We start from the raw sequence: 17,750 nt of genomic DNA on the forward strand, positions 1-17,750 counted from the left end.
CGCTAGCATTTCAGTATCAAACAGCTCTTGATATCACCGTAAGCTAACCACCAATGCGTTCCATGTCCCGCCCTTCCGTCGCTGTTCACGTTACCTGAGCTCGGCGCCGGTCAGTGTTCGGCAGATATCCCCCCAGTGCTGGCGGTGAGGGTCCTCGGAGAGCACAGAGTACACGCCGTCCCGCACAGACGCCAGGCCCTTCACCGACGGAACGCCCTCTGTAAGCAGACAGCCGGGTACACTCTGAGCTCTGCATCTAACGCTGAGTGGCTGTACGTGACACGCAAAACGGCAGCTTGGTATCAGAAAGTAAGGTAGCGACTAGCGAGCATCATTCGACCTAAGAGCCGACGCCAACTGTACATTTATAGTGGGGTTGAGTATCACTTCACAAATGGCTCGAGATTTTGAGCGAATCCCCGAAGCTTTTCCATAGTTCAGGATCTATAAGTGACCATTACATTATTGTTATAACACCCGGAAATCGCTCGTTCTGAGCCCGGCTCTCAAATCCCCAAATCTCAAAATTGGATCATCAGCACTCAATAGGCTGACCATGTCTCCGATGCTATAAATCAGATCCTCGTCAGTAAAAGCCCAGCAGCTTATTTCCCACTGAACGTCGACAGACACCGGTTCTAATACTAGACTTACCGAGGAGCTGTGCGACGCGGGGTCTGAGCTGCTCGGCGAGCTGCTGCAGCCACTCGGATACCATCGTCTGCACCTGGTCGGCCGGCAGAGACGACTCGGCCGCCGCTACTGACGGTCTGTAGAGGGGAGGGAGGGGGGTCAGAGATAAACGGAAAGACCGACCCGGCCGACAGCGACGTCTGAAACTTTATTGAGAATTAGCGCGCTTCATTGGATTTGAATAAATTGGAAATCTTAGTTCTTGGTGGAATTTCGTCACACCTTCCGAAACAAGTACGATATTCGTCCATAACGAGCACTCATTGAAACACAAAAACCGGTGACACTGTGGTTTTACTGCGTGTCTCTGCGTATCTCACCTGTATCCCTTGATGTCGGCGGAGAGGTGCCTCATGGCCACCGACCCGCGGTCGTCCACCAGCTCGAACGGCTTCTGGTTGGCAATCACGTCCCTCAGCCGGGTGACAAACTGACCCTCCGGGCAGTCGTTCAGCGGGTTGTGGCCTGGGAGCAGCGAAGCATCAGTTTAACGGGAGCTCAAGTCTCAAACGTAGTTATTGTGAAGACAGGGTAGCCATAGAAAACAGCCCCTAAAACAACAATAGGAACGAAACACAGCAAAACAGTTATGACATAAGCCTCCCAATTACTTCTCCAGACAGGAGTGTAGCTTCCATAATGTCCTTATTTTACCTACCGACAAACAGCGCCATGACGAGCTGCAGCGTGTGCAGCAGCAGCCGGGCGGCCCTGGCCACCTGGCGCTGCACACTGTCCTCTGCCGAGTCGGCGCGTACCGCCGCCAGCACGGCCTCGCGCCGCTCCCGCAGCAGGTGGGAGCAGGCGGCCCGGGCCGAGGAGCCTTCGAGCAGGGCGGCCGCCACCAGACAGGAGCCCACCAGCTGCGGAGAGAGGGAGGGAAGGTCAGAGAGGGCGGGACACACCACACAGGAACCCATCAGTTGATAGGGAGAGAAAAAGGGAAAGAAAGAAAGAAAAAAGGAAATAAACGGCAGAAATCGGAATAAGACGACATTTCAACGTCATACCATCAAACGCAATTACTTTTCCGCGTCATTCTCTCCCGAATATTTTTATTACACAAATTGCATTTCATCCCAGCCCCCATCACTATCCAAACTCACCAGTTCGTCCCAGCTCGTCTCGTCTCGCTCCACCCCGCCCCGTCTCACCCGGTCCGTCCCCTGCCCGCCTGTCCACTGACCCACCTCGAGCTCCCACCGCGAGCTGCTGCAGTGTGGCGACCCTGACGGCGGTCCGTCCCCTGCCCACCCCGCCCGTCCACCGACCCACCTCGAGCTGCTGCAGCGTGGCGTCCCTGACGGCGGTCCGTCCCCTGCCCACCCCGCCCGTCCACCGACCCACCTCGAGCTGCTGCAGCGTGGCGTCCCTGACGGCGGTCCGTCCCCTGCCCACCCCGCCCGTCCACCGACCCACCTCGAGCTGCTGCAGCGTGGCGTCCCTGACGGCGGTCCGTCCCCTGCCCACCCCGGCCGTCCACCGACCCACCTCGAGCTGCTGCAGCGTGGCGTCCCTGACGGCGGTCCGTCCCCTGCCCACCCCGCCCGTCCACCGACCCACCTCGAGCTGCTGCAGCGTGGCGTCCCTGACGGCGGTCCGTCCCCTGCCCACCCCGCCCGTCCACCGACCCACCTCGAGCTGCTGCAGCGTGGCGTCCCTGACGGCGGTCCGTCCCCTGCTCGCCCGTCCACCGACCCACCTCGAGCTGCTGCAGCGTGGCGTCCCTGACGGCGGTCCGTCCCCTGCCCACCCCGCCCGTCCACCGACCCACCTCGAGCTGCTGCAGCGTGGCGTCCCTGACGGCGGTCCGTCCCCTGCTCGCCCGTCCACCGACCCACCTCGAGCTGCTGCAGCGTGGCGTCCCTGACGGCGGTCCGTCCCCTGCCCACCCCGTCCGTCCACCGACCCACCTCGAGCTGCTGCAGCGTGGCGTCCCTGACGGCGGTCCGTCCCCTGCCCACCCCGCCCGTCCACCGACCCACCTCGAGCTGCTGCAGCGTGGCGTCCCTGACGGCGGTCCGTCCCCTGCCCACCCCGCCCGTCCACCGACCCACCTCGAGCTGCTGCAGCGTGGCGTCCCTGACGGCGGTCCGTCCCCTGCCCACCCCGCCCGTCCACCGACCCACCTCGAGCTGCTGCAGCGTGGCGTCCCTGACGGCGGTCCGTCCCCTGCCCACCCCGCCCGTCCACCGACCCACCTCGAGCTGCTGCAGCGTGGCGTCCCTGACGGCGGCGTGGCAGCTGGAGAGGATGGTGGCGCGGAACCGCTGTATGGCCGTCCACTGGCGCACCACCACCGGGAACTGCTTCATCACGCGCTGACCCTCGGCGCCGTGCAGACGCTCCACCTGCAGACCTGGCCGGGACAGACGGGGTCAGCGTACATGATGCTGCGTTTTTATCTCCTTGCACATTACTTTGATGTTATTGCGTGTGCTGTGTAACATGTATGACTCTGTGGCGGTAATAGCCAACCATGTTGGATCCCACATCGATCAGCAATACAATACAATACAATACAATACAATGATACCGGACGGGGTAGTCCAGGAATGAAAACCAGGTCACATGGCTCAGATGGCTCAGAGTCAAGATTACTTTACTACTCGGTCAGTCAGACGGTTTTTCTTTTACCGACGATACTCACTTCGACAAACACCATAAAAGCTGTACTTCACGGAATCGGCCGTATTTCATCAAAATTATGACATCCCTGAATTATAAAACGTTAAATCACAAAGGATGTTTTGACACACACTCAAACCATAAGTGTGCCACCACAACCTGCCGCCGCACCTGTGAAGATGTACTGCGCCAGGAGGTGCAGGAGCGCGGCCGTCAGCGTCTCACGCCGCTCCACGCGCAGCCACAGCGTCTCCGGCATGTCCATCAGCAGTTTGACGCGGGCGCCGATGTCATACAGGCGCCGCTTGCGGTCCTGCCTGTTGGGGGATTGGGATGGGTCAGCAGATGGAGTGGGAGGGGGTTGGGGATGACAGCGAGGTGGAGATGGAAGAGACTGAGAGATAGTAACAAAGGAGGGCATGGAGATGGGAATGGAAGGAAACAAATATCTGGATGGGGGATGGCAGGGGATGAGGACAGGGGCAGGGATGGCATAGGGCATTGCATGGCAGAGAGATTGGGATGGCAGGTCACAGGGTGACAGGAAAAATCAAAGGGTAATAATGGTTGCCTGTGGTAGGTCCTTCAGAACAAGATTGACAGACACCTGTCATAAAAGTTGGTATTTTTCCTGCAGTCATCAGCATGAATGTAACAACAATAAACCAGCTGATGCAGCATCATAAAAATGTTTTCTCTTCATTCTCTTATAACTCAGTTACTTGTCTAAGCTGCAATCCTCCAATTTGTCTTACCTGGCTATGTCCTTATCATCCCTGCCTTTGAATCCAATCAGCCCCTGATGCTGCAAGTGACTGCAGCCAGATTCAATGTGCTTCACATGCTGACAAATCTGTTCTGCACACTTTTGCATGTCCACTATTGAGTCAGCCGCCTCTATCAGGTCTCTGTAACGCTCACTGAAACAGATCAGGGTATAACAATTGATTATAATTGATGCTCATTACCCAGACTGGAAAAAATCCATACTCTTGACACTAGCTGTAGGTACAGTCCACAGCAGAAGTAATGTGTGGTTTCAGTCATGGGTATGTTCTGCTTCTGAAGCCTAGGAACGATTAGCCAGACTGCAACAAGACTTTAAATGTAGCTTACATGTATCTTCACCCTTGCAGCTACAACTTTATCTGTTGACGTCTTCCTTTCATTCAGTCCGCATTTAAAAATCGTCGGTCATAGCCATCCGTTGAGATTGGTAAAACCACACATTACTTTAGCTGTGGGCTGTACTCCTCAGGAACTCCCATGTGCCAAAATTTAGCAGATTTTGTGCCAAAACTTTAACATGATTTGCACTAATAGTTAAACCTTATAAGTGCTGAAATTCAACCTTATCACCATTTAAGCACCTATGTTTAATGCCAGAAACACTGAAAAGTTTTATAACAAATGGCAACGGGACTGTATAAAAGACAAGTTGAACAAAACAATTTTTCTTGAGTTCATAGCTCTTCCAAATTAAGATGAGAGGACTTGAGTCTGGAATACTGGAGCTGGTACATGCATATGATACATTTAATTGCCCCAGCCATTGCTTGTTAAGCGTTGGGTGAGGTTGCATCATTTTCCAAAATTCCTTAGTTGTAGTCGGGTTCAAGTTGCGCTGAAAGTGAAAAAAGACCTAGACCTCACCTGACCATGATTCGCAACTCTTCTCGTTCCTTTTCAATATTCTGTCTGGTTTCTTCCAGCTTTGCCTGGATTTCAGGCACAGAACATTGTTCAAATAATGCTTGTATGTCCATGGTAGAGCTGAAATGGCAGAACCAAAATGAGCTGTCCGTTTTGGCGATGGTGTCATACACTTAGCAATTTAACTTAACATTCTTGTCAAGAAACACAGTATCAGACATCACAAATACCTCATTCTGATTTCAATCAAAATTCTAATCTAAAGAGTGAAGAGCAAGACCCTGATAAGAGAGAGAGACTGAGGATTGGAAGTCAATCCCCCTCTCCAGACACGTATCACATTGGCTATGTTGAATATCAATAAAGTGTTCAAGTAATAATAAAAACGCTAGCGTTGATAGCTGCTTACTGCAAGGTCCTCCCTTGATTTGCGGTTAGCATCAAACTGCATCAGTATTGGAGCATTATAAACATAATATTCATCAATATTATGAATTAGCTGAGCCAGATATGTCGAAAGAAGTCAGCTGATTGAAAGGTACAGCACTACGAATTTATTCTACCGAGTCGCATGAATTTCGCATTCATGATCCGCATTTTTTCTCGAGAAATTCTCGAGAATGGACTACGGTTTTGAGATTTTCTTCCTTATGACAATCGTCTATTAGTTACTACATACACCCAATGAGTGGCCTTTGCGATGTCAGTCAGGTCAGCATCTCACTGTATTTAGTTGGAAATACCCTTGCTTGGGAACGTCATTCAGTCATTGATGTTCAAATTAGATTCTAACACTTGGTAAATGAATGGCCGAGTCAGGCTATAGTCTATTTAAGGCCCTAAATCAAAACATTTAAATCATATCAAATATTTTTTATTTCGTAACAGCCAACGATTCTGAGTCCACATCGTCTGAGAACAACTCGAACCACTTTCGTTCGAACTCTTCACATGACACCTCCCACTGCACGACGCCATCCACTTTCTCCTGGAACTTTGAGCTGCCCCGGTCCACAAACTCATCGTCGCCCTGCGCCGGCGCGGGGCCGGCGCCCCACATCAGCCGCTGGCGCAGCCTGGCGTTCAGCTCCTCGGAGGCGGGCTCCTCGCCGGCCAGTGCCGCGTCCACCTCCCGTAGTCGGCCGAGCGCCGCCTCGGCTACAAACGAGCGGGCCGCGCGCGTCGCCTCGGCCAGCGCCGCGCGCGCCCACAGCAGCGCGCCGCGCCGCAGCCGGCGGCTCCGCTGCGGCCGGTGTCCGGCGTCCGCCAGCGCTCCGTACGTGTGGGCCAGCGCCAGCCACGCCAGCGGGCTCTGCTCGTCGGCGGCGACGGCCGCCTGCTGGAGCGGCAGGGCGCGCTCGGGCCGGCCCAGGCGGCGCTGCGTGTCGCCGGCCAGAGCCGCCCACACCAGCAGGTGGTCGCGGTTCTGCAGCAGGCCGCGGCTGCGCTCCAGGTGCAGCAGCGCCTCCTCCGGCCGCCCCAGCCTCAGCAGACAGCGCGCACAGCTGTCCAGCAGCTCCCGCGTACTGGCACTGTTCCTCGTACTGCGATCCAGGAGCAGCTCGTAGATGGCAAGGGCCTCTGCGTGCCGTCCGTCCACAGCCAGCTTGTTGGCGTGGAAGTAGAGCGGCATCTGGTTATCATCTGAGGGGTCTGGCAGCTGGCTGGGATCAGCATACCACCGTGGGTCTTCAAACTTGGGCACATAGTCGGCTGCAGTGAATGCTGGTCGTTTGAGTGAGCTTTCGGGCTCCAAATCATCATCGCTGAATTGCAGACCAAGATCCATTTTGGCTACCTGGGAAACAAATATTAATATAGTAAGGCATGTTGCAGGCTTAATGTTCAAGGTTTTTCCGGAGTTATTCAAGAGGACTCCCCGACTATATGATATATCCTTTCTGAAACCTACCGTACATCAGAAACGAAAGGGGCACTGGGGGCACTTATCAGAGCGTTCGGTGCAGGTGCAGTGATGTGTGACATCTGGCGTCGGTCGGACGAGCCAGATCGGGTGCTTACCACAGCGCCAGTCAAGTCAGAGATCCAGCGATTTGCGCCGTATTTCATGGGAAACCAGCAGCAGGACGCCCAAGAGTTTCTTAGATACCTGCTGGAAGGCCTGCATGAGGATACCAACAGTGACTAGACGGCCAAAGCCCATCACAACTGGCACCGAAGACTCGCTGAGTGCCAGCGCCCAGCCAGAAGTCCATTGAAGCCTGGAACCGCTTTGTGCGCCTGGAAAACTCAAAGTTCGTGGATCTGTTTGTGGGCCAGCCAAAATCGACTTTAAGGTGTCATGTGTGCAGTCACGAGTCGGTCATTTTTTTACCCTTTCTGGGACCTGTCACCTGAGCCTGCCAATTTCGTCGCAGACCGACCGGCTGCACCTGCAGTCGAGCTTTGACCTCTTCACCGAGTAGGAGGTGCTGGATGGCGACGAAACGCCGACTTGCTCTGAATGTGAAAAGTGCCAGAAATGCACAAAGAGCATCTCAATTCAGAGATTTCCGCAAATCTTGGTGGTGCACCTGAAGCGTTTCTCGCCGCACAAAAGGTCTTGTGACAAAGTCAGCACCCTCATTGACTTCTCCGCAAATGGACTTGACCTAACATCCTACTCGGCTGGACAGAATCCATGCCAGTATAACCTTTACGCGCCCCACTGTGGTCTGCGTATAACGCGCCCTATGGGGGGGGGGGCTATTCATAGCCCATTTTAAGCATGTTGTGAGTGCCCAAACAGGTAATTGCAGGCTAGGGACCCCAATCTGGCTATCTCAACTCAAAACTAATGCTAAGGTGGGATAGTCATTAGTCACTTAAACCATCTGGGCACCATATCCTCAGGACATTACATCGCCTACTGCAAGCACCCACACACATCCGAGTGCTTGCAGTATGAGTTCAGTGATGCAAGGAAGGGTGCATCCCATTAATTATCCAGCTGAGGTCAGGGGCGAAGCCAAGCTGGATGGCGCCTTCCACGATCATTCTGGGCGCCGAAGGCGCCTTTTCAGTGTCCAGCACTCTAGGCGCCCTCGACGGTAAGCCATTGCGGCACACCTTCCTTGCTCGGCATTTATAACGTCCTCCTGAACCGAAATTGGCGTCCTACTGACCCAAAAGTGGCGCCCCCTGAGCCGAAATTGGCGCCCTCACCAATTCTAGCCCCCTCCAAAAAAATTCCTGGCTCGCCCTTGGTTGAGGTCCTCCTGCGGCAGTGTCCCAAAATTGTAGCTTGGCTTGGGTGTCAGAGGGGAAATTTACCTCCAAAAAAGGCGGATAAGAGCGATTTTTTATTTTTTCGATTGCACATGAGATATATTGTGTCGCAATGCACATTGCACAGCTTCTCGCAGCTGCATTGCCAGACAATGTACACGACAGACCGTGTGCCGCGTGGAGGTCACCTCTCCTAGCAGACTCTGCTTAACCGAAGCCGTCGCGGCACAGCCATGCGGCCGCCGGTGTCAACAGTGGTGCTGAAGGCTGTCGCACTGGACTTGGAGGCTGTCGTGTTGGAGTCCGGAGAAAAGACACACAGCAAAAACCTCGCCTTAATGCCATGCTAGCATATTCAGGACTCCATCTGGTCCTGCCGTGTGCGGCCTTCGGGTTTGCGGTGGCGGCTGGCCTGCCAGCGGTCGATGTAGCGCTGGCGGCCAGCATAGTCGGGTGGCGCGCCCAGCTCTGCCGCCGTGCGCGGCACGCCCAGCGTCTCCGGCAGCATGAACGGCTTCAGCCACAGCACCAGCGGCGACACGCCCGGCCAGTAGTGCGCCGCGCGGTGGAAGAACAGCGCCCCGTCGGCGGCGGCGGTGGCGGTGGCCGCCAGCTCGGCAGGCCCGCACGCCGTGTGGCTGATCGCCACGAAGCGGTACGGGTTGCTGCGCGAGGCGACCCCCACCTCCGGCGTCTCTGACAGCTTCGTCTGCAGCCACGTGAAGCGGAACTCTGCCTCGCATTCGAACACCTGGTGGCCGTTCCAGGCGAGCAGGTCGAGCACGTGGAACGTGCCGGCCGCCTGGTCCCAGATACAGTCGAGCACCGTGGGCCGCTGGCCGAGTGGGCCGCGCCAGCCGGCCGGCAGCCGAGACGGGAACGTGCGCAGCAGCGCGCCGGCGGCGCTGTACGAGCGCGTGCACCGCCGTTTGGCCACGACCAGGCACCGTTTGCCCGGAGGACACATCTTGAGCAGCCAGTCGGTGTGCAGGTCGGCCGGCACCGTCTCCATCCACTCGGAGAACATCAGCTGGTTCGAGTACTGCGACTGATAGAAGCCCTGTTTTCTGTAGCTGAAGGTGGGGGGCAGTGCGGCAGCGTCCAGCGCCCCCTCGTCATCGTCCGCCGTGATGGCCCGCAGACGATCCAAGCGACCATCCCGTTCGCGTTTCTGGCGCTGCAGCAGCTGGCTGCGCCGGCACTGCTGGCTGACGGACGCCCGGCCGGCGTTCTTGTACTGCGCCAGTCGGGGGGCGTGGAGCGGCTCGTCGGGCTCGGCACCGCTCGCCAGCCGGCTGTCGGCTAGCTGCGAGGCCAGCTGCTCCATCACGGTACACCGCCAGCAGTCTAAACCGAAATAACACCCACATAAATCTGTTAATCTTTGACTTGAGATATTTGTATCATGGCCCTAATGTCCAGGAAAATTGCTACCTATTACTATGGACGTCAAACCCCTTGAGACCCCACTTTTTTGCGATAATTTTTAAATGCGTCAACTCTCGTTGACAATATTCTGGCAATGTGTGTTTCAGAACCTGCCGAAACTTTTATTACTAAGGTATTTTGACGCCAAACGATTATGAAAGGTACTTCTCATTCACTCGTAATGTTAAATTTCATGGAACGAACCTGCTGTTTGGGTAGAGGCTACGCGCTCATGGGGCGGAGCCACGTAATGACGTCAGCGCTAAGCTCCGCCCTACCCCTCCGGCGCTCCTTGCCCGGCGACCGGTCACTCGCGTCTCTCGCTCCATTCAGGCTTGATGGTGAGCGGTAGCTGGTAGCGGTAGCGGGCGCTGGTAGATGGCATTTAGAGCAGATGGCGCTGGTGGCGGGGCTCGAGTGTGGCCGAGCGCAAGCCTCTACCCGGGCCTGGATTGACCTTAGCATTACGAGTGAATGAGAAGTACCTTCCATAATCGTTTGGCGTCAAAATACCTTGGAAATAAAAGTTTCGGCAGGTTCTGAAACACACATTGCCAGAATATTGTCAACGAATGTTGACACATTTAAAAATTGTCGCAAAAAAGTGGGGTCTCAAGGGGTTTGACGTCCATAGTAGATAAGGCCCAAAAAGAGTGGGAAAGGGTCCAATGGCAAACATTTATTGTTTATATACAAGCTTGGTAAAATGTAGGATGTAAAATGATCACCCATGCAAATGCTTTTTCTCAGTAAAATTGGGGGGTGGAAAATTGCTCATAAAAATTAGGGATAAGAGTGCACAATGATTTTCATTTGGATGTCACTTCCCACCCAAATCAACACATTTTGGGACACTGTCCTGCAGTGAGGCGTATACATCCTCTTTTTCGAGCTGGGTAGTGTGTCACAGACTCACAGCTGTAGAAAAGCATGTGTCGGTCATTTCCCTCTTTTGCACTCTTTTAAACTGAAGAAATTCACAAAACAAAATCATGAAAGAAAGAACACATCCTTCTAAGGTAAAAAAAATTAGATTACACATAAAATACTTAAAAATCGATACTTATTACGGAGCGAGCGAAGCGAGCGTAGTCTTTCCTTAGATTAAAGGTAGTGTGCCAGCTTTCTTGGACCGTATGGAGTTAATGGCCCAGATAAGGAGAACCGGATTTTTAGAACTTATCCATACCTTCAAAACTCATGGAAACGTCTTAAATTCTTCAAATTTTGAGTACCCCAGTGCGAAATTCGCCCCGACGGGTTGTCGGTCGTACCCCAACCACATTTCACACCACTATGAACAATAAATGCACACACTGAAATCGCTATTACCGATATGCTCATCCAATCAAGTTTCGATAAACCCGTTCATCATCATCTCCTGCGGTTTCGAACACGCCTGTTAGGTGGCTTCTGATGCTCGTCGAGGTCGGAATTTCCAAATACGCGTGGTGCGTCGGGCCGCGCGCTCTGACTTCGGCCAAGAAAAATGCGTCAGCTGATCATTGTCATTTCTGCCACTTGCGTGTGGTGAAATGGGGTCATAACTTATAAGACGGCTTTTTCATATCAATTATTTTACATAAAATCATATTTCAAACCATAAATAATGTTCGACAGCCAAATAAAAGAAACAATACCAATACGGGCTTACAGTTTAAGGCTCGACATTGTGTTGTCTACGATTAGACAGCTGATAACTCATTCCCGTACGTCGTATGGTCGTAAGTAGGTCAGGGTAAATATTTTCTTAAGGACCGGCACACTTTTCAAAGGTAAATTTTTAGACATTCTTCCATTATTTGACATCCTAATCAAGATATGATGCTTACATGTCACCAAAACTACAAAAAGCCACAATAATTTGATAAAACCCACCCACTAGAGTTGCAAAGTTTTCCCAATGGGCTGCTACCGGCACCGCCCCGCCCCACAAAAATTTTCTGGGATACCGGCATGCTACCACGCCCCAAGCAAAAAAACCGCCAAATTACCGGCATACCAAAAAACCTGCATTCTTGATTCTGGCTAACCCCTACATGACATGCCACATTTTGGCAATTTCAGTAACCGCTCCACCCAGCAGCCACCCATTGTCCAACCAAAATTACCAGCAGCCTGATGTTGGCTGAGTTCACCCCACAAATACCACAATTTTGAGACTCAATTCCAGTCTACAGCTGTTAAAATATCACCTGCAATCAAAAAGGTATTGCCTGCAAAAAGCATTAACACAATCATCAAAAAAGCCAGGACAAAAAGAACTTGAAATACTTAAATGTGTTTCTGAAGACTGCACAGTGAGCAGCAATCACATTTACCACAAGCGTTCTTATTTTCCACATTCTCCTAAAATGTTGCAGGTACCAACCAAATCATGAACTATAGATGGCCACAAATCACAATATAAAAAACTACAGATTCGGCCATGTTCCTAACTGAGGAAGCGAGATCAACATCAGCTTTTTCCTACCCGCCAAGGCCATCCTATCCGCCATGGCTTGCTGGCTCGTGAGTAAGATACGAATCGTGTAAAAATATGTGTTAATAACTCACTTGTCCTGAGAAGTCAACAAATAGTATGTAGGTATAAAAACGATATAATATCCTCCCCCATCTCAAACGCGGGAACAAACACAAGGTTATCAATGATTTCGATTTTCGAAACAGATGCGCCATAACACAGTTTTTAACCAGCTGCTTAAAACACTGCAAAAAAGGTTTTAGGACTGCAAACTTCTGCCTCGTGAATGATTTTATTGATAAAAATCATCCAACACGATATTGAATTCCAATGAAATCAACACTGTGAGTGTTATTCACTATAAGAAAATTGATTTCTCTTGAGTGATTCAACCAAAAGGGCATATGAATAAATATTACGTCATCAGCTTACATCCTTTCTTTAGGGGACAGAGGATCTTAAAAGTCAATCCTTGGTTGCCTTTGCGCCACATTGCGCCACTTTTGTATTCATTTCGTCTGCATCTTGGCCCTGTTTCACCGGTGATAGCAGCAAGCTGCTATCACGTTTCGCGAGCTGACGTCATGTCGTGACGCCATACTGTTGACGTAATGGGTAGTTCCGGCGCACGATTGCCGCGACCTTGGCGGCGGCATTAAGTGACGTATGAGCCTAAAAGTAAGAGTTTACGCAGTCATGATAGTATATATATTTTTGATATATATTTTTTCAATATGATGTATTTAAAAGAAGTTGGGTTTAGGAAAAATTTGGACATTAACTTCGAACATTTAGCTGATGACGTAAAACAATATTGCGGCAACCGTGCGCCAGAATTGCCCCTTACGTCAGCAGTATGACGTCATCGCATTACGTCAGCTCGCGCAATTTGATAGCAGCGTGCTGCTATCACCGGTGAAACAGGAGGGGTGTTCACGGACCCTGTGTGCGGTCGGACCGCACACAGCCTCCAAGCTCCGCCCACTGCGTCCCTACGTCAGCATTCCGTCACCGCACACAGCGATCGCTGTGGCCGGTCGGGACCGGCCACAGCGGACCGTCCACCGCACGCAGCCGTGACGTCAGAACCGCCTACCCATCCCCTACCCCCACGCCTGCTGGACGCACCGCACACAGCGCACGCAGCAGTGTGCGGTGCCCGTGAACACCCCTAGGGCCCTTGTGTTTTCTTGTAAAGATAAGACAAAATGCCAGTTTAATTCATTTTCATTTCATTTTGGGACCAAAGTTAGGCTCAGGCAAGGCTATATAAACCAGGTAGAACGCTCCGGGAAAAAAGTTGGAAACAATAAATTAGTTGCGGCATTCCCTGATGACGCGAATGTGGGTCAGCGGCCGGCGGCCGGCCGCCGCTAACACTGTATGAGGAGGGATGCGCGGAACTTTTGCTTGTTGGTGATTGCGCTAGGCAGTTAAATGGTAATGTTAGGATATGTTTCGAAAGTAAATTGAACGACGCTTCGAACGCCGTCAATGAATTTGCGATACGACGACTATTTGTTTAGTTAGAGCCGGCGAACTTTTACCTTCCGACCGCGCGCGGAGGCGATATGGTGCCACACTGGCGGTTTTTACGATAGCTAAAAAATCTTTTGAGATAAAGAGATGAAATTTGACATGTCCTATCTTTTGATCAAGCTGGATCTTATGGAACAAGTCGCATATTTAAGGTAGGTCAGGTTGTTGACCTATGTTGTCGCTCGTGAGCCTCTGCACAGTCCAAAAACAACGCAATTTCTGAACACTCAGTGCCAAGAAATCCTTCACAGAAAGATGACACTTTGACTTGGCAGAAAGAAGAGTTGTCGGTTTCTTACCGTTCGTATGTGTCGTGTTAAGAGTTTAGTAAGGTCAGGTCCCTCACGTGACCTCCCCACATAACTCAATAAGTTTACTATCATAGGAGCGTTTATCAATCGCCGGAAATCTTAGCCAATCCCACTGGACACTGGATCTATACCCACATGGGGCCCTCCTGACTGGCCACTCCCTCTGAAATCCACAATAACATTGGGCTGCGGCCACGGTTATGTATTAATGCTTTTCACTAACAGAAATACAACTTCAACCAGCACAGTGCACGCCGCCACAACAGTCCGACCCACGTCCCTGATATCGACTAGCTCCCGGCCGGATGCACATACGCGGAGCCAATCAGTCCGAATGTGACCTGCAGCTTACAATTGCTGTGTCGCATGACGCATGGCACAGGACGATTCCTAGCAGCTGTCGGCTGGAGTGGAGAAACAGCACGTTGCGACACACCGCGCCGGCGACAGAGCTCAGCAGGGCTGGTTGGAGGCTGGAGCCGGAGGTAAGGGCGGACACAGGCACAGACATTGCAGGACAAATAACAGGATGTCAGTTAGGGATATAATTCAAGACGAATGATTCAAGACGGACTGAAATACTACACATTTTGCTCACTTGGATACCAACTTCAAACTTGACGTTTATGTATAGCACTATAGCACCATGGAAACAATGGGCACACAGGAAAGAAACAAAAGATGAGGGTTTTTTAACTCAAGGAACTAAAACAGCCCGAAGTGCAGACAAGCACATACTTTTGGTAATAGCTATCAGCTGTCCTACTCCTCTTCTCCCTTCATCAACTACTGGACACATTTGAAGCATCATATATAGCACCAATGTCCATAACCAAAGCTTGCAAGTAGTGTTAACTTCTATGAAGCCAGGGGAAATGTGCCTACATTATGCATGTAAACTCAAAATTACACATGCATGACAAAGGAAGCTTATGTAAAGGGAATAGTCGACAAAAGCATCTCATGGTTAAAATTATTCAAAACTGCACACAGGGCAAACATAAAAAGCAGCAAGTGTACTGTTCTGTTATGCTAAGAAATAGTCCAAAACAAAATACAATCTTTTCATGTTTGAACTGGTTGTTCTTCTATGCCCCTTCATCCATATCTTGATTACAGATGGGCTGTTACTGTAGGCTGATGAAGTGACACTTGATTGCCTTTGTGCGAGTTTCAGTTGCAGCCTCCTTGGTACTGCACTGGAAAGCAGATTGAATTGAATGCCTCTGAAAGATAGGAATACAGGCAAAGTTAGCTGGAGTAGTGTCAATGATAATAGACATGACATTTTTGTCCTTTGACATACATTTGTTGAAGTACAAAAAGGTACAAAATAAATTCGTTAGTTTCAAGACACGCACACTGCACAAAGCCGCACAGACATTACACAGGCATATGAAATTGGTACACATAAAAATTGATGATTAAAAAGGTCAAAACTTGCAATAATAATTGAAGTAAAAGTTACAATCACAATCATTTGATTTAAAATGACTTGACATAAGTCACAAGACGCAACGCTCCTATTCTTTTATGCTTTCATTATCCTCCACATATCAACCAGCTTGATACCAGGCTGTGCAATAGTGTGTACATAACCCCATGTTGCCATTTTATTAGAGCAAGTGGGGTTACAACAACAATGCTAATGTCAAACCCACATCTGCAACCCGTACTGCAGTTTCAATCACCTGGCTTACAAGCACACCTTCTGGCAGTTTGATAGGCAGAATGGTCATTACTACTTTCCCCTCATATTCAACATATATTCCCTTTATACAGATACAGTTTAGACCTGGTTATGGCAAGCACTTTCGAGAAAAGATATGATTAAAGTCATAGACAAAGGTCGAGAGAAACAACACCAACATAAAACACCGACTATGTAGCACTAATACTGTCAAATTCATAAAAATACATGCATGAGTCGATCAGAAATTCACTGTAGATTTCGAAAATGGTGTCAAATGCCACTCAAATACCCCCATTCGCATGTACGAAGCAATGAAACACTGACCTTCAATTCCGCGTGCCATTCTCCATAGGCCACTGTGTATTTAATAACGCGTTCACTGATAGCAAAAAAAGAGACCCACATATGACGCGTTTGCTACCAGCCAATCAGCGCTCGAGTTACCGAGCGCTGATTGGTGGAGAGGGCCGTCGTCAGCAGCTAATTACACGTTGTTTTCCTTGAACATGTCCGTGAGCGCTGATGCTGCTTACGGGCTGTTGCCATTTTTCGTAATGCTGAAGGCGCGGGAGCGAACCCCCCTGGGCTCAGGGCTACCTAAAACCTGCCTTTTCAGCCGGATTTTCAGTGTCAAATTCTTTGTAGAGTACCTATCTCAGACCACATCTCAGGACTCAAGGCCAGTTTCCAAACAATGTGTTTTGTGTTGTTTTGATTCTGCCTTTTGCCTAGGGAATGTTGCCATGAACATTTATTTATTTTAGTTACTGTATTATGCCTATTACCTACCAAACATGACACATGACTTAATAATTGGTTGTGCTTTGGCAACATGAACGAGTATTCTTTGTCTTCCTTTAATAGACCACAGTAGATTCTTGACAATTCTAATTTTAGAACCAAACCTGTGGAATGCTGAGGTTCATGTGTTACCCCTGTCCCCTACCCTTAGCAATGGAACTTCTACCACAAAATGTATTTTGCAGTGGCTCAGATTGCTGTTATTACAATTCAATAGCCTCTTAGTGTCCAAAGTTTGAATCATATGCTGATAATTTTTGTGTGTGCAAAATCAAAAATACCGGCATGCTACCGGCACGACATGCCAGACACCACGAAAAAACCTGCGGTAGTGAAAAATTACCGGCATGCCGGTAGTGCGGTAGGGAAATTTTGCAACTCTACCACCCACCTCACTCCGCGTTGCGGCGTCACGTAATGTACTCCGCAAATTTAGGGCCTTGCTCCGCAAGTACTCCTTTTTTTTTTTTTTTGCTCGGTCGGCCTAGTGCCATACCCGAGCAGGGGGCAGTTACTCCGGCAATTTTCGCCGGGCAGCAAATCTTACGTTAAACCGGTTTATGTGAACCCGGTAGCAAAAACAACGTGGGATCCTATCTTAATGTGGAATCAAAGCTAAGGGAGGTACTTACGTGTATAGCCAAAGAGCCGAGATGTCTGGAGTCTCAAACACAACAGTGGGAATGACTTTTATTAACAATACATAATAGACATGAACACTTGTGAGCTGGTGTCAGTGTAATGGAGCCGGGAAGCTTTCATCGCACTGACAGAAGGTATAAGACCTTCTAGGCTCCAGCCCCCCGGCGGGGCCTTGTTGTGGGGTGTAATGGTCGGGAGAAAAAGTCCTAAATAATAAAAAACCCGACGCCTAACGCAAAGGGCAAAAACCTCGCACCTAAGCCAAAACGGCGCGAGGGAAAAAGCCCTGTAACCGCGATTAATTAATGTGTGAGTTTGGGGGTGAGCCGGGAGACGAGGGCTCTGATTAGCGTTTTAGGGGCGGCAGCCGCGGCCCTAACACGCTAAAGGCTCTTGATGATCCGAGCGTCGGCGAGAAAGACGAACAGAAGGTCGTGGATATCCGGATGAGTGTCGCCCAGGAGAGTCGGAAGGTCGAGAGAGAGTCCATGTGTGTTAATGTATTGTACTATATGTCTGCGGTGTTGGTGTAGGTGTGGGCAGTGGAGGAGGAAGTGTGAGATGGTGTAGCGTGGGTGGTCGCGGCAGTGGTGACATATGGGTGGAGGTGCTCTGTCCAGGATGTAGTTGTGGGTGAGTTGTGTGTGGCCGAGCCGGAGCCTGGCTAGGA

The 17,750-nt window shown here is 50.8% G+C and overlaps 3 protein-coding genes across 6 annotated transcripts in view; all 3 read right to left on the minus strand.

Moving 5' to 3' along the window:
* The window catches only part of LOC122387126 (conserved oligomeric Golgi complex subunit 1-like), a 73,924-nt gene extending 68,491 nt beyond the window's left edge, over window positions 1–5,433 (minus strand). The window contains exons 1-9 of one of the 3 annotated variants that reach the window (XM_043377012.1): window positions 5,384–5,433; window positions 4,975–5,094; window positions 4,077–4,241; window positions 3,493–3,638; window positions 2,895–3,052; window positions 1,352–1,556; window positions 1,014–1,158; window positions 655–770; window positions 95–218 (exon numbers count right to left, since the gene is read on the minus strand). In XM_043377012.1, coding sequence (XP_043232947.1) covers window positions 95–218; window positions 655–770; window positions 1,014–1,158; window positions 1,352–1,556; window positions 2,895–3,052; window positions 3,493–3,638; window positions 4,077–4,241; window positions 4,975–5,094; window positions 5,384–5,415 — 1,211 coding nt within the window. In that variant the 5' untranslated portion in view covers window positions 5,416–5,433. Of the gene's footprint in view, window positions 1–94; window positions 219–654; window positions 771–1,013; window positions 1,159–1,351; window positions 1,557–2,894; window positions 3,053–3,492; window positions 3,639–4,076; window positions 4,242–4,974; window positions 5,095–5,204; window positions 5,304–5,383 lie in introns of those variants that run through there. The other 2 variants (XM_043377013.1, XM_043377014.1) reach the window with 2 other exon arrangements.
* Window positions 5,434–5,826: 393 nt separating this feature from the next.
* LOC122387129 (uncharacterized protein C8orf76 homolog) lies at window positions 5,827–16,890 on the minus strand. Its single transcript, XM_043377022.1, has 2 exons — window positions 16,830–16,890; window positions 5,827–6,772 (listed from the first exon to the last, which is right to left on the minus strand). The coding sequence occupies exon 2, from the start codon at window positions 6,761–6,763 to the stop codon at window positions 5,849–5,851; it is 915 nt and encodes a 304-aa protein (XP_043232957.1). The 5' UTR covers window positions 6,764–6,772; window positions 16,830–16,890; the 3' UTR covers window positions 5,827–5,848.
* On the minus strand, window positions 8,264–12,268 carry LOC122387128 (snurportin-1-like). 2 transcript variants are annotated; one of them, XM_043377019.1, is made up of 2 exons: window positions 12,187–12,268; window positions 8,264–9,549 (listed from the first exon to the last, which is right to left on the minus strand). In XM_043377019.1, exon 2 carries the CDS (start codon window positions 9,527–9,529, stop codon window positions 8,558–8,560), a length of 972 nt encoding a protein of 323 aa, XP_043232954.1. In that variant the 5' UTR covers window positions 9,530–9,549; window positions 12,187–12,268; the 3' UTR covers window positions 8,264–8,557. The 2 variants fall into 2 exon arrangements, with proteins under 2 accessions (XP_043232954.1, XP_043232956.1); XM_043377021.1 differs by having other exon boundaries at window positions 8,264–9,613; window positions 12,243–12,258.
* Window positions 16,891–17,750: the final 860 nt, after the last annotated feature.

This window comes from Amphibalanus amphitrite, unplaced genomic scaffold (assembly GCF_019059575.1).
Source record: "Amphibalanus amphitrite isolate SeventyFive unplaced genomic scaffold, NRLGWU_Aamphi_draft 000274F_arrow, whole genome shotgun sequence".
Taxonomy (NCBI): Eukaryota; Metazoa; Arthropoda; class Thecostraca; order Balanomorpha; family Balanidae; genus Amphibalanus; species Amphibalanus amphitrite.

Excerpts from the sequence above, each read along its gene's own strand:
- LOC122387129 (XM_043377022.1), bottom strand. The coding sequence starts at position 6,763 with ATGGATCTTGGTCTGCAATTCAGCGATGATGATTTGGAGCCCGAAAGC.
- LOC122387128 (XM_043377019.1), bottom strand. The coding sequence starts at position 9,529 with ATGGAGCAGCTGGCCTCGCAGCTAGCCGACAGCCGGCTGGCGAGCGGT.